Genomic DNA, 24,032 nt, shown 5'->3' with positions numbered 1-24,032 from the left:
CGCAGATATTCTTGAGCTCATTTGGCATAACCAGGGTCAGAGGAGGACAAGGATCCAGAGGAGGGGAATTATCGTCCTCTCCACGTCTAGTACTCATTCCACGTTTCTCACACTAACCTTCAATCGGAGCTTTGTTATTTGGCGATTGCTGCCGTATCCTGACACCAGCTGTTTCATTGATGCTGTAATGGGCATATTAAAATTCATGACAATTGCAACAATCAAGACAGAGCAGCACAGAAAACTTTTATCATGATGTGAATTGAAATGTATGAGAAACATACATTTTTTTTATATGCTGTATATCAGGGCGGGGTTCCTAAACTGGGATCTGTGGACACCTAGGAAAGCCACTTATTATTCTGCCTCATGAGATTAGTTGCAACAGCAGTGGTGTTATTCATTAATTAAACATTTTGTCATTGGAAAAAACATTCTTTAATTTCTTTCTCAATAGAAAACAACCACCTTTATAAGCCAGCGTTGAATATCAAGTCCATTACCACTAGTTCTAGTGGTTTTATGTAAGAATCTGGTACAGTGCCATATGCATGCAGAATTCTTTGGGTGATAGCTTTCTTTCAAGTCGGATGGGTGTCGGATGCACATGAAAACCCATCACTATGCTTGAATCTCTAAACCAAAATACAGTAAAACTCATAAGTCATATCAGTCGGGACCATAACATTTAATACGACTTGCCCGAAGTCTGACATGCAGACAAACTTGTATAAAATTCTAATTAATCAATAATCTATATTTCATAGATAATTCAATGCAGCTGGTAATACAAATGTAATTTTATTGTTGTAAGTATGCCTGTGGTGACCAGTCAAGACTGCATTTCCCACGATTCAATACGTCTTGATCTGTCACCGCGTGCCCACTCACTGGCAAGCGTTGGAGTCGCATTGACTCACGGGAAATGAAGTTGTTCTGCTCGTGCCGCAATAGACGAAGACTAAATTTCCTGCGATTCAATGCATCTAGTTGGTAAGTGCGCATATGTCGACAGGTCAGAACATGATTCAATGAGGGCGGTAAGTGCGGAAGTAATGGACAATAGGGAAGCAGCGTTACAAGTTAGGAGATGATTAATATGACCAGTGCAAAGAAATCCTTAAGTGATTTTGATTGGAAACTGAATGGGACTTGGGTGTATGACTTGGACGATTATATGATTTATAAAGATAAGACTTAAGCGAAGTTTACTTATTAAGTTCCACATATTACTACTTTTAACAAATCTGAAGTCATTCAACGTCTTTTCCTATGGTTTTGAGCTTCGTTATTATGCTCTTCAAGAACAGTTTAGAAAGCAGCCTTGTTCTACATGTCTGAGTACCAACATGTATTCATTTAAAAGTGTAGAAATCCAGTGGAAAAATAAATTAGGGTTAGTGATTTGTACATTGGGTTTTTCTTCTGCCATTGGCTGACAGATAAGTAAATGCAAAATAACGTTAGTTACTGCAAATGTGAAATAAAATAGGAAATGCTGGAAATTTAGAGGCAGGTCTATTAGTATTATTAGTATTATTAGTACAAATTACCTTTGTAAAGCGCCTTTCATGTCGGGATGACGTCCCAAGGCGCTGGACAATCAGTAGCGGGGAGCAAGGTCATGGAGGACTTTGAAGGTGAGGAACAGAATCTTGAACTGTATCCTCTATGTGATAGGAAGCCAGTGGAGTCGGGCGAGGATGGGGGTGATAGGGTCACGGAGCCGGTGCGGGAGAGGACACGGGCTGCAGAGTTCTGGATGATCTGCAGTTTATGGAGGGAGGAGTTGGGGAGACCGATATGCAAGTTGGCATAGTCAAGCCTGGATGTTATGAATGCGTGGATGAGGGTTTCGATAGTCTGGGGTATGAAACAGTGGTGGAACTGGGCGATGTTGCAGAGGTGGGAGAGGGTAGAGTGGATCCTGGCACGGATATGGGGTAGAAAGGATAGTTGAGGGTCAAACAAGATGCCAAGGTTCTGGACTGGCTTAGTAAGGTGGGGAGTGTGCATCCTTGGATGGTGTTGCTGTTAGAATCTGAGGGCAGGACCTTCATTAGTTCTAATGAAATATTTAAAGAACATTCATATAAATTTTGGAAAGGGTCAGTATAGATAATAATAATAATAATCCTTGCATTTGATATAGCGCCTCGTTGAGATGTCTCAAAGTGCGTCACAGGATATACTGTAAAGGGGATTGACTGTATTTTGTGTTTGAAATGCGGCAGCCAGTGGTGCACAGCAGTGTCCCACAAACAGCCATAAAGTGAATAACCGTTTTTATTTGGGGGATTGTTTGTTGGCCAGAACACCCCCCCCACCTCCCACCCCCCCCCCCGATGAGAAGATGGATCCTTTTGAAATTAAATTCTCAATTTCCAAGGAGTTGGTGTCAAAGGGATGGGTATATACTGTGTAAGGCTGGTAATACAAAGAAAGAAAAATGAACACTCCTTCATTAGTATGCTCAAATTGTAGCAGAGTTCTGGGACAGGTATAGACGGTTGATTTATTGTGTGTTTTTGTTTACACTTATTGTTTATTGGCAACAACATTTTATAATAGTGGAGTGTTTTACCCATCTTGCGGAAGGAAAAAGAATCTTACTGTAGTATACCTCTCCACATATTAAGTATGCTTCTAGTTAAATGAACGTGCATCCAGTGGGATTTGTACCCTGTTGATTGACCTAACTGGCTTTAAATGAAGAACACTAAAGAGTAAAGAATCCTGAACAGGGTGATTCTGCCTATTAACAGTAGCTGTTAAAGCCATTCATTTTTACTGCATCTGCGTATTGATAACTTTAGCAAACAGCTGTACAGCTTTCGTTTACTGGTGCCAGAGTTTATGGCTGCCTATGGTCCACAGTGAGATAATGTTGTTGCGAGGAAGATTTGTACCAGCCTCCATTGTGCAGTGAAAGAGCTCTGATTATACTCACTAAAAGGTGATAAGGGTCCTTTATCTGCGCTATAGGGGCTGGAGTATAGTGGAAACTAGTGAATCTTACCATTGGCAAAATGCAGGGTTGATTGTCCATAGACACATTAGGGATAACGTAACCACATATGATTGCTGTTTCCGAATCCTGTAGCATGACACCTAGCTGAATTTAGGGGGTTGTGATTTGCTCAAATATTTAAAATATGCATTCTGCTATCTTGTCAGAGCAAGAAATCTTTTCCTGCAGTGGATGACTGTTCTAGGAATATTGGAAAGGGATAGCTACCTTTTCCCTCTGTGGGGTGAGTGGACTTATTAACTTGCAAAACGAGTAGGAGAGGCAAGATAGTTACCTAATTAAAATTTTAAGCCAAGGCAAACTAAGTTTTAAAGTAACAGAAGCTGCATGACCAGGTCATTATACAACTTGATCATTATTTCTAAGGAACTGATTTTCTAAGGAATAAAATGTAATGTAGCCCAGCATTTTGTGAACTTTGTTTAGTGCTCTTCATAATGGTTTGATACAGGGAGCAAAGAGTTAGTGAACATCCCTAGATTTCAATTTCTTAAGGATGCTTTACATAAGATGATTTGACTTGATGATTTACAGTTTCTAAATTTAAAATGATCGTGTTAAAATGATTGGCTTTCACGTACAAGACTCAAAGCTTGATTTTTATTTGCTAGTTTTAGTTATCATTGCACCCTTCGCTATCTTCAGGTCATGCCTGATGACATTCCTCTTCGACCATGTCTACGGTCAACTCAGTAACCCCTCATCCCGACTCGGTGTTGTGCTCCGCCACTATCGAGTGCTACGGGACGCCACCCTGCACGAAAGGCACTATATAAATGCAAGTTTTTGTTAACATAGTCCAAAGGAAACAAAAACCTCAGATTCTTTCCTCCTCCTATCCCCAGCTTGGGTGCCCAGCCAGCATTGTTAAGCACCTTGAAAATCTATTGGACTGAGGCTCAATTAGATAATTATTCTGCTTCTCTGACATTTTAGGTTATATTAGGCTATCTTTCACGAGACTATCAAACCCCATCCTCGCTCAGCTCATCTCCCAGCAGATTGAATTCAAGATCGTCATTCTCACGTTCAAATAACCTCCTTGGTTAACAACACCATCAATCCCTCCGCCTTGCCCCATCTCTCCCCTTTTTTGTCCCACCTGAAAACCTTCCTCTTCGACTGTGCTTGCGGCCACCTCCCTCCCCCAGCTCGGAGTTAGGCTCCGCCACAGTTAAGCGCTCTTAGACACTTCGTGGAGCGCGCTATACGCGTGCAACTTGTTATTGTTGATTGAAATTGAAATACCAGATTGTTGAGCCTCTGCTTTTCTGACTTGAAAGCTGAGTCAAAATCTAAACTCCCAGTAGAGCCCACACACATCTTTGTTTGTTGCTATTGTCGTATTCACTCACTGGACTCTGAAGCATATTCTACAGATTGTTTTTAAAAACAGATAACCTTAGGAGGCAAATGTCAAACAATTATTAAACTTGATGACTGTTTGTTGATAAATGTTATTTACTTTCTTGTGCTCGACACTAGTAGGTGGGAACTGAATCACTTTCTTCTGGTTTAAATAGTCTGGTGGTATAGTACTTCAATTGCAATACTCCAACTCTTGTTAAGTGACTATTCAAAAGTTATCATTTTAACATTATTGCAATTCAAGGATAGAAACAAAGCACCTTGTGTTCACAATTTTTCAATAAGGTTCCAACAGCGCATATTGCTAAGACTCCGCTCTACAGCGCACAATAAGTATGTACTTTAGTTAAAATTATAGCTTTAGAATTCTAAAACTTCCCCCAATTTGCTTCCTCAGAAGAATGTCCCCTTAAGCAGTCCTTGCACCTAATGGGCAACAACTGCACAATACAGTTCCATATTCGCTGTTGCAAGCATTTTTGAAAACAAATTTGAAAACTGGTTGCTTTGTTTTCCTCTTTGAGCTGCAATATTGTTAAGATGATAACTTGTGAATAGTCATTTAACAAGAATTTGTGTATTATGATATAATAATAATAATCCTTGCATTTGATATAGCGCTTTTCACGTTTTCGAGCCGTCTCAAAGCGCTTCACAGAATATACTGTATAGCCAATTGCGCACAGCAGTGTCCCACAAACAGACGTGGATTGAGTGAGCAAATTATTATTGTGTTTCTTTCTTGAGGGATTATTATCAGGAATGTGGAGCAAGGAAACTTCCCCAACTTATAGCCCTGCCAGCAATTGAACCCAGGTCTCTCGCTTGCGAGGCAAGGGGTCTAACCACTGAGCTACAGGACTCCACAAATGTACTACAGATTTGCTTCTTAGCTAACCATGTAAAATCTTGATATTAGGGCGATATATACTGGTATGACACAGCTGAAATTTGTTTTTCATTGCAATGTTTTGGCTCTTTAGAGGAACGCTTACTGTTGCACCTTCAATTATAACTAATTTTGAGAATTGACAATTTTATAGGTAGAATAATATTTCAAATAAGCTCTTAACTTTTTGGATCCTTTAATGTAACTTGGTTTTATCCAGTTTTGTGCTGTGAACAATGGGCTAATATTCAAACTCAATTTACTTTTCACTTTAAAGTAAATTGAGTTTTAATACTCGCCCATTGTTCACAACATGCTCCACCGTCAGCGGCCACGCTTTCAGCCACTATGCCCCAAGGCTTTGGAACTCTCTTCCCCCAATCCCTTCACCCTTTCCCTCCGTCCTCTCTTTATACATACAAGTTGTTGTTGTTATAAAATTGCATTTGTTTTCTGTAGTAAGATGCCGTGCTAGTTTTTGCGATTAGGTTTCACTCACACTTAGTAAGTGCACATAATTAAATTAAAACGGATAGATTTGATTTACCTTTGATCCAGTATACTGCAGAGAAATTTTACTCCTTCTATTGAACTAATTTTCAGTTTACATCTGAACCGTTTTGCAGATAATATTGTTTCAACTTTATTCCACTTGTTTAACCTAAAGTAATCTTGAAATTTGTTTTGCCTGTCCTTCGTTAATTCCCAGTATCCCTGTAAAAGCCTCAATATTATTTAAAGGCTGTTGAGCTTTAACTTGCTGGATAGACAAATGTCAGAGAAGAGTTAATGGGCCTGGTTACATCAATAATGAGTGACATGATGAGGCCCTTTAAAAGTGTGGTAATCAAATATAATTATTAGGATCTGCAGATATAGTGAGAGAAGCACGCAATAATGAGCAAGTGTGTAACTCACAATGTTTAGGATCAACATTTAGCCTCTTAGGGTTGGTTAGGAATAACAATAATAATAATCCTTGCATTTAATATAGCACCTTATCACATGGTTGAGACGTCTCAAAAAGCTTCACAGAATATATTACAAAGTCAATTGACTGTATTTTCTGGGCAAACGCGGCGGCCAATTGCATACAGCAGTGTCCCACAAACAGTCGTGGAGCAGTTTCTGTATCCTTCCATGCTTGTAAAAGTCTTGACAGAGCAATGGAGTATGTTTCCAGCATTGTTTTTCTTGTTTAAAAAAATTACTTTATTCAAAATAATGGAATAACTATTAATTGTCCTACGAGATATATCAGGGAGGGAAAAAAATCTCCCTTTCCCAATGCATTATTGACATCCAAAGTGAGCACTAGTAATGCTGGGAATGGGACTATTTTTTTCACCACCAATTGGGCCACAATAAAGATCAAATTATGATCAGCTTTGTCACTATTTTGCAAATGTATAGGTTTTAGTTGCAAAATGGAGTGTGTTTTTAAATGGCAAAAATATGCCGGGTTAATTAAGAGAACCAATATCAAAGTCTTGCATCAGACAGGGATAAGAGTTAAATTACAATGTTCTAGTTGCAAGAAAATGCAGCAGAGGTGTGTGTAAAAAAAAACATTGATCCAGATTCAAATATTATGTTCCAGCCTTACCAAATTTTGATTTTGTTTTCTCTTTTCGGGGAGATTATTTTGAGATCAAAACTCCAGTACTAAACATTGGAACTGATGGTTTAGTCAGTAAAGTACTACTAAGATTAAAATGATTGAAATTCCTCTTTAATAAACAATTTGAGCTGTGCTAACAGATGTAGAGTGTGATTTAGTTTAAAGTGATGTAGATGATTGTGAAATTTATTTTCTGTAATTTACTAGAGAAGAAAACAAAATATTGTCGGGCGTATGAGTTAACGTTGCATAGAAATATTATAAAAATACTAGTGCTTTTATCAAATGGCCTAATCCAAATTGTTTTGTTGAAATTATGGTTTAAAATGAGAGACTTCATGTTCATTTTTAATAGCTGCTATCTGCATGTTATTTTTTTAAACTTGCTAACTGCATGCTTGTTTTGGTGTTGTAACCCATTATGTACCATTATGGCTTGTGCTCGAGTGCACCTGCTTACAGTTTGCCAGTTTCTGTCCTCCAGCAATTGTTGCATAGAAAAACAGGATGATATTCGAGACTTGCTGAAGCTTCAGTGGTTTATTTGCTTTCGAGAAATAGGATGAATATTGGCTTATTGATGTTTGAGATGTGCTCTGCAAAATTGGTTGATAGCATTTCAGTGAGTCAAAATTTATTGCAATTGAGTTACGACTGAGTTTCTTAAAATTAAGTTGCTGTAATGTTCCGGAACGCTACACATCTCATGTGCTTCCAGAAGAGAGAGTTTTCAGCTGAATTGCTGTAGCTTTCATATTTTCATGTTGTCAGTTTACTTATCAGGATACAAAACTACATCCTGTGTGGGTTTACAGCAATACAAGATTCTGTACAATCAAGACCCATGGATGAAATCATAACAGTAAGTATTGCCACGTCTGACGTGAATGCAGAATGCATTTTACACAGAATGAGCGACCTTACAAAAAGGAAACCTTTGATACCAATTTTACTAAGGTAATGGAACATAGTTTAAAATATTGAGGGATGATGTAGCTGAAATGGTTAATAAACAAAAATACTAGAATTGTAGCAAAATAGACAGGATTGAAATGTTTCTGGACATGATATTTGGACTGCAATGTGTCTCAAAACGTTAAGTAAGTTACAAGAGGTCAGGCATCATTGAATCTGACATATAATGGTTATAGATTGCTGGAGGTTTCATTTAGAGGGCATCTTGAAAATAATGACCTCAACATGTTTGAGTTTGAAGTCAGACTTATGACAAAAAAGAAACTTTCAACAGACTCTCAAGTTTACAAAGATGGATTTTGAGAATGATAAAGAGGAAACTAAATGAGCCTATCCACATCAGTTTATTAGAATCATAGAAATTTATGGAGTACTTATCAGGCGAAAAGAAATCAAAGGGCAAAAAGAGGACTAATATGGACAATGTGGAAGGCAATGACAAATTGTAATTATAAATTGGTGTAGAAAGCACAGGATCACGATGAGTATTAAAATATGATAAAACTATGTCAAGATAGCCAAAATGGAAAATAAGATTAAGATTGCAGGGAATATAATAATAAACCTTGCATTTGATATAGCATTTTATCACGTTAGTGAAGATGTTTCACGTTACAGAATGTACTGTAAAGGTAATTGACTTATATTTTGTGGGAGGAAAACCACCAATGTGAAAGATTCATAATTCTGTGCATAGGAAACTGATATTTAACTGTCGGAAAGCTGGATGATTCTAAAAGAAACAATATATCAAGTGACCAATGATGGTAGATATTCAAACTACCCTTCATGGCTTGCTTTGGCTTGCCGGATTAACAGGAGCTGAATGGAAAGAATCCATTTTCACAGTGGCTGGTCTGCCCTTCCAAGTCCTGCCATTGAGCCAAGCTGCCCGGGCTGTCATCAGTAGTGCCCTGCAGTACTGGCTCAGAAATTGTCTACCAAGATTGCCACAGTGCCCTGAAGTCCTGCAGGTCTGCTTGGCTTAGAAACTAGACTAACAAAATGGCATGTCTTGATTTTGATATTCTGTATGTCATGCAGACCCAGTGCAAGGTTGTTATTTTTGCAGATGACCCCAAGTTGAGGGAACTGGAATAAGAGGAGGCAGAGGGATCTCACAAAGAGAATTTGATAGGATATAAACATTGGCTGCTGTTTGGCAAGTGATGTTCGATATAGATAAATACAAGGCATTTCAAATAGAAAGTAAATATAGGAGGTATTGGGATGTGTTGGAACTTGCCAAAGGGGATGATGAAAGAGGCCTAAATTGACTCATTATTCATCATGTCAAAAACGTGTGAGACAGCAATAAAGAATGTAAATAGAATGCTGGGCTATATTCCCGTAACTGTTGAGTTCAGATCCCCAGATACTACAGTTGTACAGTACTCAGGTCAGGGTGCAACTGGAGTAATGCATACAGTCCTGATCACCTTGACATGAAGGGACTTCCCAGGCCCTAAAGGCAGTGCAGAGGACAGCAACGAGGTTGATCCCCAGTGTTAGGGAAATTAACCATAAACTAACGTTCAGACAGACTATGGCTGTTCAGTCTTGAAATGAAACATCTCACAAAGGACCTTGTAGAACCATATACATTTACAGCACAGAAGGCCATTTGGTGCATTGTGTCCATGCTTTCTGTGCTGTATAGTCCATTCAGTCCTATTTGCCTACCTTTTCTTCATGTCCTTACAAATTATTCCTTTTTAGATAGCTAACTAGTTTCCTCTCGAAAGCTAATGTAGATCCTCAACCACTGCACATGGTAAGACATACTCCATTCTGACAGCTCTGTGTACATAAAAAAAAATTCCTCCTAATTCTCTCCTTTGCTCCCTTTGATGTCCTCTAGTTACTGACTTACCAACCAGGGCAAATAATTTCTCCCTAACTGTCATCAAAACCTTTCATATTTTTAAAGAGCTAATGGGGCTTACTTCAGTCTTCTTTGCTCCAGTGAAAATAGGTCTACTCATTGGTCAAACTACTCATTCTTGGTATCAGCCAGAAAAATAAAATGTCTGTGCCTTCTCTTTGACATTGGAGTCCTGTAGCTCAGTGGTTCGTGCACTCGCCTAGCAAGCAAGAGACCTGGGTTTGATTCCTGGCAAGGTGAAATGTTGGACAAGTTTTCTTACTACACACGCCTCTGTTTACCTAGCAGTAAGTAGGAACACGGTTGTTAGTTGTTAGTCTTAGTTGATTGGCAGATCACTTTTCCAGGGGTAATGATTCCTTCAAAAATAATAATAATAATAAATTGGTCACTTCAATCCACGACTTTTAGTGGGACACTGCTGTGTGCAATTGGCTGCTGCGTTTCACCCACAAAACACAGTCAATTAACTTTACAGTATATTCTATGAAGCACTTTGAGATGTCTCAAAGACATCATAAGGCTCTATATCAAATGCAAGGATTATTATTATTATCCTAAATTGGGGTGACTAAAACTGGATCCAAAACTCTAGCTGCAGTTTGATTTATACAATCTAAGCAACATCTCTGGTTTTATATTCCATGCTCCTATTTATAAAACCAGTGCTTGTGTTTATAGAAGTATAACATTTTAAAAAGGATTGAAAAAGTCCAACCAGAAAATTCCTTTTGGATGTACCAAGACAGGAGGGGGAGGGCTCAGGTTTAGTGCAGCAAAGGGCAATTTCAGGAAACATTTCAGAAAATATTTATTTTCTCAGAGGGTGGTTCTGGTCGCCCCAACATAAAGAGGCTCCCCAGGCCCTAAAGGCAGTGCAGAAAACAGCAACAAGGATAATGTCCAGTGCTAGGGAAATGTTCTAGCCTTAGAATCCTATACAGACATTGGATCTCTGAAATACATCCCTCCTCACAGAACGTACCTCATTGAGCTACCTTTGTAAGATCCTCTTTGCTGTACAGCCAGGTGTGAACGCTACTTATAATAGGCTCCCAGCAGAGTCATTGTTAAAAGCAGGAGCTCCGGTAACAATCGCTGGGTGACTACACTGAACACAGCTGTTCAATTAGTTCCATTACTACAAAATGGCCACATGTTTACATTGTGCTTTTTGAACTGACAGCACCCTGCATTTATAATTTACATTTAGAAAGCTTGAAAAGCTGCGAGCAAGGTAATATATCTTCTTCCAGAAGGCCTTTTATTAGAACCTGGCTAAAGAGAGGAAACGAGAGTTGTCATAAAGAAAGTAAGATTGAAATATGATTGGGTATTAAGTGGGGCAGGTGCTTCAGATGTCTATGCCTGGTCTTCTATTCCCAGTATACATAAAGGATCTGGATTTGCAGAAGATGCTGAGCTGGGAAATCGGTCAGGGCGCTAAGATCTCACAAAGGTAGCTCAATGAGGTATGAAGCTTCACTAATCATTGGAAAGGGAAGTTCATAACAGCCGAGTTCAGGGTGCTGCATATTGAAGGACACAATTGTACTCAATGGATGGGATAGTACTTGCCAAGGGGATATGTTGAAAGACTTGAGGGGTTGGTCAGGATTTTTGAGAAAGGTATGAAGGGTGCTATATAAATGTAAATTGATTTGTTGTAAAATGTAAGTTGATTCATTGTTATAAAGGCAAGTTATGAGGTTTTAGCTGGTTGGACTCCAGCAGTACCCCAATGTATACTCCGGGGTCCCTAGCCCTTGGCTCTTCATAGAATTATACAACACAGAAGGAGGCCATTCGGCCCATCGTGTCAGTGCCTGCACTTTGAAAAGAGCTATCCAATTCAATCCCACTCCCCCGCTCTCTCCCCATAGCCCTGCAAACTTGTCCTCCCCAAATAATTATCTGCTTCTCTCTTAAAAGTTGTTATCGAATCGGCTTCCACCACCCTTTCAGGCAATGCATTCCAGATCCGAACAACTCGCTGTGTGAAAAAATTTCTCCTCACCTCCCCTCTGTTTCTTTTAAAATCAATTTTAAATCGGTGCCCTCGGGTTATCGACCCACCCACCAGTGGAAATAGTTTCTCCTTGTTCACACTATCGAATCCACTCATAATTTTGAAAACTTCTATTAAGTCTCCTCTTAACCTTCTCTGCTCCAAGGAGAATAATCCGAGCTTCTCTATCCTCTCCTGATAACTGAAATCCCTCATTCCTAGTACCATCCTGGTAAATCTCCTTTGCACCCTCTCCAATGCTTTGACATCCTTCCTAAAGTATGTGCCCAGAACTGAACACAGTACTCTAGCTGAGGTCTAACCAGTGTTTTATAAAGGTTCATGGTAACTTCCTGACTTTTGTGTTCTATGCTGCTATTTATAAAGCCTAGTATCCCATATGCTTTTTTTAAATAACTTTATCTACCTGTGCTGCTACCTTCAAAGATTTACTTATATGAGCCCCCAGGTCTCTGTTCCTTCACCCACTTTAAGATTCTACCATCAGCTTATATTGCCTCTCCTCATTCTTCCTCTCAAAATGCATCATTTTGCATTTCTCTAAATTAAACTTCATCTGCCACCTGTCTGCCCATTTTATCAATCTGTCTATGTCCATTTGCAGTCTACTGCTATTCTGCTCACTGTTTACTATTTTTCCTAGCGTAGTATCATTTGCGAACTTGGAAATTGTACTCCCTATACTTAAGTCCAGATCATTTATATAGATCAGAAACAGCAGTGGTCCCAATACTGACCCCTGGGGGACTTCACTGCACACTTCCCTCCAGTCAGAAAAACAACTGTTCACCACCACTCTCTGTTTTCTGTCTCCCAGCCAGTTCTGTATCCATGCTGCCACTGTCCATTTAATACCGTGGGCTTCTATTTTGCTTACAGATCTCTTATGTGGCACTTTATCAAACACTTTTTGAAAATCCATATAAAATACATCAACTGCACTACCTTCATCCACCTTCTCTGTTACCATCATCAAAAAAGATAAAGTTCATGTCAGACATGTGTCTTGCCAACCTGCGTCTAATACTTTCCAAAATTAGGTAAGCATTATGTGCCTCTCCAGGGAGAGAGTGCGCATTCCATTTTCTGGAATTTCTATGTGTAGGTGGGATGAGTTTGGAACAGTGATGGGTTTCCGCATGTGTCAGACACCCTGCTGACCCCCAAAAATCATTTGTAACAGTAAGGTTAGCAGCAAACAAATTAAACATAAGGCTGGGCTACACTCCATTCAGATGCCCCAAAATATTAAAGTATTCTGTACAAAACACTCTTAGTGCTGACCAGTTTGGTTGCCACACAAGGGGTCTGTTTGGATCCGGAGGTTGTGTGAAACAACAAACTTATATTTATATAGCACCTTTCATGTCAGGAGGACGTCCCAAATCTTGTTCTGAAACAGAACAAGACTAATTGCCAATGTCAAAGCGATCAGCTGTGAGGAAGAAATCGATGATATCTAAAATTAGACTAGATCTTAGAATAGATACTTAATGTGATACAGTAAAACTATAACAGAATATTCAGATATGAGGAGGCAGCAGAATTAAGCACAGGTTCTGGTTATGAAGGGCAGTTTGGAATAAACCCAGGAAGTGTTTCTTTACACTGAGAATAATTGACAACAGAAGTGGGTTATCCAGAACTGTAATTCAGGCCAGGTTTATGGTCTAATTTAGTTAAACTACTTCATATAGTAATGGGTAGAAAATAGAGTTCAAGAACTCTGGGATGCCACCCTGCGTGAGGGGCACTATATAAATGCAAGTTGTTTCTGTAGAGTTGGAGTTTTTGAAGGATGATATCAATTGGACTGAAATGCCTTCTTCATGCACATCTCTCATGTGAATGACAGGATAGACTAGGAGACCATAGATCACTCTATGTACATTCTCTCAAAACTACAACAAACAAGCATAGGACCTGAGAAGGCGGAAGACTGTGATTTACTGTCTTGGCTCGGCCACTGTTACTCATTATGCCAATGTGCATACAAAGTACACAGCCATAGCACTTCAGAATTTGTGAAGCCCTCCCAAAATGAAAGGAGCTACATCAAATTTAAGGATCATGGAGAGTTTAATTGCTTTTGAGATGATATCCTAGTCAAAGGGGAGTGGAGTCAAGTGGGCTGATACCTGGCTTAGGCCAGGTCCACAGAACCGAGAATTGTTAATGATTAACTAACCTACCTGACTTGGTAGGTGGATCTTCGAGAGCCATATGTATCAATCACCAAAAGTTACACCTCTTCCCACATAGCACAATACTGCCGGCAAATGATTAAGAAGGTGGTCCCAGTTAGATGAGTAGTGGGAAGTTTACCAGTTTGCCATGGCTTCAGTCAGACGCCAAGTCCTAGATGAGAGTTAACTTTCTTCAGTTGAATGTCAACAAGACCGAGGCTCTCCTGATTGACTCCCGTCAGTGCCTCCTCACCTCAGGCGCTGACAGCATCACCATCTATGGTTGCACTCTCCACCTTGCTAAGCCAGTCCGGAACATTGGGATCTTGTTTGACCCTCAACTATCCTTTCTACCCCACATCTGCGCCATCTGCCTTCCCCCGTCTCCGTAACATCGCCCGGCTCTGACACTGTCTCACCACTGCAGGCCGCCAAAATCCTCATAAACGCCTTTATTACATCAAGGCTCGACTATGCAAACTCACTGCTTGTCGACCTCCCCAACTCCTCCCTCCACAGGCTGCAGATCATCCAGAACTCTGCACCCATGTCCCCTCCCGCACCAAGTTCACCCCCATCCTTGCCCGACTCCACAGGCTTCCCATCACACAGAGGATACAGTTCAAGATCCTGGTCCTCACCTTCAGAGGCCTCCATGGTCCTGCTCCCCGCTACCTTTCCGAACTCCTAACCCCCTACCACCCTGTTCGCTCCCTCCGCTCAGCAGGCTCTGGCCTGTTTCACGTCCCTCACCTTGCTCGCCCCACTATCAGCAGGTGGGCCTTCCCCCACTCTGCACCCACCCTCTGGAACTCCATCCCGCAAACCCTCCATTTCACCCCATCCCTCACCATCTTCGACAACCACCTCAATATCCTCTTCGAACGTGCTTTCGATCTCCCTGCTTCCCCTCCCCCACCCCGATCCTCAGCTCGGGTCCGTAACTTTGTCTGTTCAGCACCATGGGACGTCCTCCCGATGTGAAAGGTGCTATACAAATGTAACTTTTGTTGTTCAGTCAACATTTGCCTAAATTCTTCAGGCCCAAGGGGAACATGATTCCCTCAAGAAGTGCCCACTCCTCACTAGCAATTAGAAGGTTTACTTTTGAAGGGCTCTTGCACATCTACGGATTTATTTAACTGAATCCGGGCAAGTGTTCAGCACTTTAAGCAGTACTTGCAATATTCTGCTGCTCATTTTCTTTATAGTGTGTAACAAGCTATCTGTGTCTCAATTTAACTGAAATTAAATTATCTTTGATCAATAAAACTCTGTAAATCTCAATACTTTTACTTTAAAAGTACCTTAACTTTGGCACCAAATCACTCAACTTCATTTGATTAATGTCTTCTGTATCAGCTAAGAAATGCAGACTGATGTCAGTACTATAAATGAATCTCCCAGAATGTACGTGGATGCCTTAACCAGTTGGGCGAGGACAGGTGCATATAGATTTCAGCTGTTGCCTGAGCAACTATCAGCCAGGTCAAGCTTTCAGAATGATAAACTGCATCTTTTTTTTTATTTACAGAAAAAGGACTATTTTAAACTTGTACATCTAGATTAATGTCAGCGGAAACATTTTGCTATTTATGTAGGTAATTGGATGTGCTTTGGTGGCACTATTAAAGTTTTTGTACTAATACCTATTCTTAGCCTTTTTTAGGTGACTGTTGCGAGGGGTGTGAATTAAATTAAAAAAGTTATTGTGCACGGTTAAATTACTTTAGGGCTAAATGTATAACCTTTTGTGACAAGGCAGCATTTCCTGCTTGCAAGGTGACTCTAGAATTTCAGGATCAAGTTTCAACTGATCTTTGCTCTCAGGTGACTAAAGCTGCAGGTTTCACCACAGATGATTGAAAGGAAGGAGGATGCAAAAATGAAGCTCGGGAGATGTCTCTTCCTGTGACACTGGATTAACTGATAAATCAACTAAGCCATGTCTTAGGGCCCCAAGGTCTGAGGCGCCCCAAATGTGGATATGGGCAGGGGCGGACTGGCTAGTTGAGAAATCAGGAAATTTCCTGAGTGCTCCCTCGAATGGTTCCCGAAAGCCACTGCCAGCACCCGCCGCAATATCACTGGGCCCCCAGGAATCGACTGCACAGCCGAATGTGTGTAAAGATAAAACGGAGCTCTTGCACCCAATCCAGGCACAGATGTTGCTACTTTCCTCCTTGCGCAGGTGCACTCCCCACCTTGACTGGTCGCAGGGCGGGATAGCCAGGGAACCTGGACTAGAGGAAAGCGGTTGCTGCCAGGATGTAGTGAGTGCGCTTGCAATCCATTGCCATCTGCACGGCCAGCCATTCTCACCCTGAGGCTGGAGGTAGCTGCCGTAGGGCCAGGATTCGGATGATACAGATATCAAGGACGGGCTGGTGCTTTTTGGTGCTTTTTCCATGAAGGGCTCGGCCACAAACATGATCTATTTTAGGGCCCCAGATCGCTTAATCCAGTCCTGTGTTACATGAAAAGGGTATTTTATGACAGTATTGTGTGGATCCTTATCCTGTTGCTTTTTATTGATTAGCTGGAAGTTAATTGCTTCTTTTTGAAGAAACGTGCCATTTTTTTTTAAAACCTGGAATGTCAAAAAAAAATGAGCAATTGACCAAAGGAACACAAGTATCCACAATCAGATATCTTACTAAGACAACTGACTGTCTGTCTCATGTTCCATAGCATAGAACTCAGTAACATATCCAATGGAAAAGCACTGATGCATACATTGTACCAGTGTCATCATATCACAGTTTTTGGAAACATGATCTGTGCTTGTATTATTGCTAGAACCAGATGCAAAATGTGTGATGTAATCACCTAAGGATCCAAAATCTGTTATAGATTGAACTCATTTATTTTTATGTTCACGTTTTTCTTCCATGTCATACAGTTTCGATAGCGCAAAATGAAAGTATCAAGTGTACGATTTAATGTGAGGGCCTCTTAATTTAATAATTTAATAGAAATAATGACGACTTGCTGATCCAGTCAGTTGTAAAGGAAGTATTTTCGTGTGGTTCTGTTTTATGCTGTCTCACTCATATTTTGTTTTCATTCTTCCCAAGCTTCTCCTCATTGTATTAAGTGGCTTGAATGCTTTTTATAAATATCCTCCTATGCTCCACCAAGATTTCACTGCTTTCTACTTGCGTACTGGTACTGCCTTGTCTCTGTTTCCAAGGCTGGCAGATGCGATGTGTTCCCTTCTACCTCTATACGAGAGACTGTTGGGACATATAGATTAAGAATGTTCAATTCTGATCCAAACAAACTTCTGAGTTTTGAAAATGTACATGTGCTGCATTATTGCCTGTTGAAAATGATCCAATCATAGCTACAGCAGGCACCTGTGTCAGGTAATTGTGGTAAAACTGATTCAAATGAAGATGAAATAATTCAACAGCATAGCCATCTTTTAGCGATAGGTTAATTTTAAGTGAGTTGAAATAACGTTCGCAAGCCGAACAAAAATACTTCATTCAGATACACAGCGTTCAGTCAACATTGGTGGGGGCTCATGTGTGGAGTAAAACCCCTCCCCACATGGATTAGTTGGGCTGAATAGCCTGTTTCTGTGCCTTGTAACTCTGTACTATCTGAAAGAGAAATGTTGATTTGTGACATGTCATCAAAATAGACCATCTTGGCCTCATGAAGGGTTACACCTGAAATGTTAATTGATTTGTGCATTTCCAGTCCTGTCTATCTGGTTACACTTTTTATAACTACTGCCCTATTTTTGTGTCAGTCTGCCACCCAGTGGAGGTAATTGGTTACCATATTTACTGAATGTACATCTGTAACATTTTGTGTGTGTGTGAGTAATATTAATGGTCTTGCTGAAACAGCGTTTTTAAAAATGTACCAGATTTTGGTATTGTGAAGGTGGGTCATTGGCTGAATGAATGAACTAATCACTTAGAAAAATGTTTTCTTACAGTATACGTTTCTCCTATCCATTATTCTTTATTTAGGTGCGAAACCTGCGATTGGAGCAGGAGCAAGAGAAAACTAAAATACTTTCAGAAGCGCTACAGACACTGGCCTGTGAACATCATGAACTTGAACAGTCTTTAGTCAAAGGATCCCCGCCCCAAAGTTTGCTTAGTGATGATGAATTCTACGATGCTCTTTCGGGTGAGTAAAGCCACTGTGCTCCAAAACTGTAGAACCCTCTGTGTTAATCCTTCTGCCGAGTCCCCTCCTTGCCCATCTTCAGATCACGCCTGAAGACCTTCCTCTTCTCTTCAATAACCCCTCCCCCCAAACCCTGCCTGCTCTGCTCTCCAGCTCGGCTTCGCCAGTGTTAAGTGCTCAGAGATCCTACCGTCTGTGAAGGGCGCTACATAAATGCACGTTGTTGTTGTAATCGGAGATATCTGGCAGCCACTAACTTACCATTCCTGATAACTCGTCACTGAGCCCCTTTCCCTTGGAACGAAGAGTTATCAGGAGTTCATTGTGTATATGTGTATATATATATTTTCTTCCCTTAGTGATCGTCCTAGCTTACCAATCCTTTCCTTTTGTAAAAGCTTACTCTAGTTTGTGGGGGGTGGTAACTTGGAATTTGACAAAGTCAAAGATATTCGATTCAATTTAATTTTTTAAAATTCTATAAAGCATACTGTGCTTAAACGTTTTTGAACCTATATATTTCACTATCTTATTTGTTATTGTGATAATACAGTGCTACATACAATTGCTAACAGAAGCACTTTGAGATGTCTCAATGATGTGATAAGGCGCTATGTCAAATCCAAGGATGATTATTATGTTATAACAGGCAGATTTAGATTAATTCTGCTCTTTGTAACTTTTTGAGTGAATCCTTCAGCACTGGTTTTGAGCAGAGGTTTGCAAGCAAATATTGTTTATATTTGGGCAGTCACCAGATGGAGTCTGTAAACTCAATACGGTACTGTGATCAGGTTTCAGAATTTGTTGCACAGTGAATGGTGTCAGTTGTTACAATTGCAAGATCTTGTTCTGAAGAGTAGTGCATTAACATGGCTTGTGTTTGAATGCAGACTCTGACTCGGTGGACTCTTTGAGTGGATTTGAGACTGTAACAAGCCATTCAGCTGAGGACGAACCTGTCAACTGTAGCAATAACGAAAGGTCAAATATGTCTGAGCAGGCAAACCATGATAGCAAGCAGCTACAAGCTAATGGAATCAAAAAATACAGGTGAGTTGATGAGCCAAGCAACAGGGAGGGTTTCTCACCAAAAGTACTTGAGTCTTGAGAGCTATTTGGATTCAAGTTGCAGAAAAGTAATTTGGGATCGACAATATTCTGGTTTTAATTCTGCTTCAAATCAAGTGGGTAATTATTTATCTGAACTTTTGCAGCTTTTGCAAAACTCAGCTCCAGAAAGTCTTTAAAATTGTATGCAAGCATCTACTATTAAAATACTGCATTTGGATTAATTGGCAGAACTGCAAAACTGTTTCCAGAATATATTTTTTAAAAAAACCTTCTACACATTGATTTAATTTGTATTTTTTAAAATTGTAAACGTTTAACCAGTCGTACGTTGGTAAATTGAATGTTCAATGCACTGAATCAATGCATCATTAAATCATAGTTTTGTTTGTTCACAAAATACACAGTAATCATAATTTACAATATTTGTGAAGCGATTTGAGACGTTTCATCAAAGTCATAAGCAGCTATATCGAATGCAAGGATTATTACTATTATCATCAAATAGATGAGTTAATTCAGAATTAATTCTCTGATGTATTAAGCAAACCATGCAAGAAAAATGTTTAATGGAATAAAATGATGGACTGTGTTTTTTTAATCTCGTATCACATATGAATTTGATCGTAAAGTCTAAATTTTAATGAACTGTAATGAATACTTTGTTCTCCAGTGTCGTCAACAGTGTTCATTCTCCAAGTGATCTGATCACCTCACAAGCATTTGGTGCTGTGTAATCCTTGATTATAGTGTTAGTTTAATAGCTCTTGAACATAATTTGTTTTATTGCTGTAAACATTGGAATTGTTAAATGGAATAGACCTTTTTTTTACTCTATAAATGTTTCCTGATTGTACGTTGCTAAAAACCTGTTTCTAAATTAATGACATGCACTTACTGGTATACCTTGGGTTCAGAATTATAATAAAATATGTTTTCCTTGATTTTGCTGCTCTAACTGTGGAAAAAATGCTCTAACCCATTTTGGCTTTCATCATTTAACATATTGTAGGGTAGCACCATAAACTTACCAATCTATGGCAGAGAGCATGTCTGTATCTCTGGTTTTTTTGATAAATGTAATGGCTTTTGTCAGTTTACCCTTATAATGGAATATAATATTAATCCCAACTGGTTGGGAGAATGGATGGAACTGAACTCAACATTTGCAATTGGTTTAGTGGATAAATGGAGGAAGATTCTAACTTGGCATGATCTGAGATGGCCATCCAATACTTCTTGCGCAGGAGAAATCCGTACAGATATATAATTAATACGTTTGTGTGGTGAGGAGTAAAAGCATTACTTCCTTTCCTTCAGAGGGCCCAACTGGTCTGGATCACCACCAAAAGGAGCCAATATCTTTGGTATCTTGTTTGATTTCAGGGCTGCCCCTGTTGCTTATCTAGATCCTTTTGTAAAATTTAAATTCACTGCACAATCACCCAGCAGGTCACAGAAATGAGCCGAATTCTGTAACTGCAGCTAAGAAAGTTGATCCCTCCAAATATAAACTTCCTCAATGGTTTAGTTGCTGAAACAGGCTCTTAAATAACCTTATTAAAAATAACGATCTGTTACTTATTCTAAATTAAACAGTACTGCAATCTTGACAGTTGAGAACACAATTTAAAATGAGTAAAGCTAGTCTATCAGAAATCTCAATATGAACTGCATTGGACTGAAGTTCACTGCTAGTGTAGTAGCTTTACATTTGTGATGTGAGCCTGCTGAGACAGTTCGACCAGTAACTGAGGCCAATCCCCTTGTAGAAATGAAAAAATGCAGCGTGGATATACAGCCCTCAACTGCACATAGATTTCAGTGACTTTTACCTGGATGTACAGAGTTGGGGGTAAGATAGTTGAACACACTAGTATTTATTATGCAGTACTTGCTGATTTTAAAATTTCAGCTAAATTTGATTTTCTGACTTGTTACTGATACTGCTGGGCCACGTCTGCATTCTCATCTTACTGTTTAATATTGTATTGAGATTAAAGTGCAGTGCGGTCGGTCATGGGTGTTTACTGGATGAAAATGGGCTGCAAAATCTGGTTTGGTTCCTATATTAAAAAATTGAGCAAGAGACTATTTTTGAAGCCGTTTCTTCTTTTGAGTCCTGAAACACACAAGTTTTCGAAAATATTATTTAGCAGTCTACCATAATGCAAATGAGATTCAGATCATGTCAGCCGAGGTACTAGTGAAGGTGTCTTGGCCAAGGAAAGCAAAAATACACCAGAGTTCCCATTTCTTACCTCTCCAATAACCTGATCAACAATGCGTGTATGGATATTGGGCAAAACACGAGATCGGATTAGCTTGTGAAAAGTTTGCAATTTCACTGCACAATTGTGTTTGAACCATTGGGGCTGAGCCTTCAGCCACTAGATCACATGATTGGTTCAGATGAAGATAGCCCTTTAGCTCATTTTATCTCATCCTTGCACAATACGCCAATGTCCCATCACAGCATCAAGTTACCTCAACCTTCCTCTTCCAGTTGTTATCTGCCCTCTGGCTAAAGAAATTCTTCCTGGTTTCTGTTCTGAAATTGTCCTTTGCATCTCAAACTATGTTCAAGTTTGAGTTGCAAAGGACAATTTCCTAAACGCCTTACAATTCTTGTTTTTTCCACACTTTAATGCATCCTATGAATAACTGGCAGTATGTACAAGTGCAAGTTATGAATTGTATGCACAACAATTACGAAATACAAGGTACTCAACAACTGCCATTGCTGATGGAACCAGACCCAACATGAATCTTAGTTAACAAAGAAATAATTTGGCATTAAAAAGGCATTACAATTCCTTTGCTTTTACATAAAGTGGTACTACACAAGTTTGTTTTATTATCAAAAGTTGTTATGGAGTACAGTGTTTCAAAATACTTTGAAACAAACCATTGGTCATAAAACAATTAATTGTTGGAATTGCTGATCTTTAGATGAGACATTAAACTGTCGTCTGTCTGCCTGTTCAGGTGGACTTTAAAGAACTCATTACACTGCTCGATTTGAACAGAGAAGGGAGTTTCTCTGCATGTTCTGGCCAATAACTACAATTAGCAAATTGCAGCAGAAATTCATAAATACAATCCCCCCAGATAAAATTAGCATTCACTTCATGGCTGTTTGTGGGAAAATTATCTACAGCGTTCGTCTGCAAAAATATTCTACATTTTACATTACAGTAATTCCTGTGAAGAGCTTTGAGGTATCTCAATGATTCATTGTGATTTGGGAGCGGACATTATTGAAGTTTCAAATAAACGTGTAAAGTAGAGCACTATTATAACAAGATTACATTTGTATAGCGCCTTTCACGTCGGGAGGACGTCCTAAGGCAATTTCCCAGCTGCAAACTTCTCAAACCAAAAATCCTAGATCCGAAATATTAATGTAACAAATCTGATTTGAGAACATCACATGATTTGAGAATTAGATTCCAGTGAGTTGCCTCGAGTGTATTGTTTGTAGGATGTTGCTTACATGGTTATTATTAGTGGTTGGGATAAATTCTCAACCCGTCCTTAACTAGGTAGATAGCTTGTTTCACTTTATGCTATATTTCACTTTCTGTGAGTTGCACATGGGCAAAGTGGGTCCATTTTGTTTGATTGATTTAAAAAAATAGGCTTTGTTTACTCATTAAAATTAAAGATACACAGTGCATCAAGTGGTGGTGATGTGATGACCTGGAAGTTTTTTCTAAAAAAAAGCACAGAAGCTAAAAATGGCCAACTTTTGATTCACAGGAACTTGGGAAGCAGGAAGTGAGTAGGCTAGGTGCACGTACACAAAATAAATGTAGTCCAGCGTGCAGCCGTATTATAACCAAATCCTCTAAAGTAATTTAAGTCTTCATGCAGAAACTCAAAAATATCCGTTAAATATTACTTGCAATTGATCGTGTAATATTGAAAAGTCCCAAACTACGTCACACACAGAGGACTTTTAATTTCCTATAACTGCATAACATTTTTATTGTGTTTTTTGCAGCTTCAGCTCTGAAATTTGCAGCCAGATCATTTCAAATCATGGGTTGATAATGTCCAAAAAAAGGGCAATAAATTGAACAAAATATGAGAGTTGTTTCTTTTGCTTTCTAACTTCTTTGACCATTGTTGACTCTTATTACGCGATACAATTTATACTTGTATTGCACCTTTCGCATCGGGGGACATCCTAAAGTGTTTGACAGTTCTAGCTGTGCCCTAGAGCTGAGAGTGGCAGCTGGCGTGGGGGGGAGGAGAGGAAAGATGACCGAAAACACAGGCAATTTGATTCTCAATTTCCCAGCTGCACATTTCTCAAACCAAAAGTCCTAGATCCGAAATATTAATGTAACAAATCTGATTTGAGAGCATCACATGATTTGAGAATTAGATTCCAGTGAGTTGCCTCAAGTGTATTGTTTGTAGGATGTTGCTGACATGGATTTACTCATATATTTTCCCACATAAAACGAATGGCAATGTGGTGAATGGCTAATTTTACCTTTTTTGGTGGGTGTTAATTTTCGATGAGGAATCTTGGCCAGAATATTGGAAGAATTCTATGTCCTTAGTTCCTTGAGATCTGAACCACCTAAACAAGGTGGATACCCAGCCCTGTTCAAGAATTCAGACACTAGGTAACACCTTCCAGCAACGGTCATCTCAAGCATCAGCGTTTCCGATTCAGTTACTTGACAGACATCTGCCTTCATTGGGCTTGTCCTGCTTATGTTAAAGAATTTTTCCAGGCAAACTGATCAATTTGATTGATTGATCACCACATGGTCACCTAGCTCCACTTAACTGTAACCAATTGAGAATTTTT

At 39.5% G+C, this 24,032-nt stretch overlaps 1 protein-coding gene across 1 annotated transcript in view; it reads left to right on the top strand.

Moving 5' to 3' along the window:
• The window catches only part of osbpl1a (oxysterol binding protein-like 1A), a 76,577-nt gene that overhangs the window by 31,674 nt on the left and 20,871 nt on the right, over positions 1 to 24,032 (top strand). Inside the window, exons 16-18 of the mRNA XM_042331694.1 lie at positions 7,681 to 7,771; positions 17,971 to 18,133; positions 19,027 to 19,186. Coding sequence (XP_042187628.1) covers positions 7,681 to 7,771; positions 17,971 to 18,133; positions 19,027 to 19,186 — 414 coding nt within the window. The remainder of the gene's footprint in view (positions 1 to 7,680; positions 7,772 to 17,970; positions 18,134 to 19,026; positions 19,187 to 24,032) is intronic.

The sequence above is a fragment of the Callorhinchus milii genome, unplaced genomic scaffold (genome assembly GCF_018977255.1).
Source record: "Callorhinchus milii isolate IMCB2004 unplaced genomic scaffold, IMCB_Cmil_1.0 Scaffold2, whole genome shotgun sequence".
NCBI lineage: Eukaryota > Metazoa > Chordata > Chondrichthyes > Chimaeriformes > Callorhinchidae > Callorhinchus > Callorhinchus milii.
Note: the sequence above shows the minus strand (reverse complement) of the source record. Positions and strands in the feature narration are given on the sequence as shown.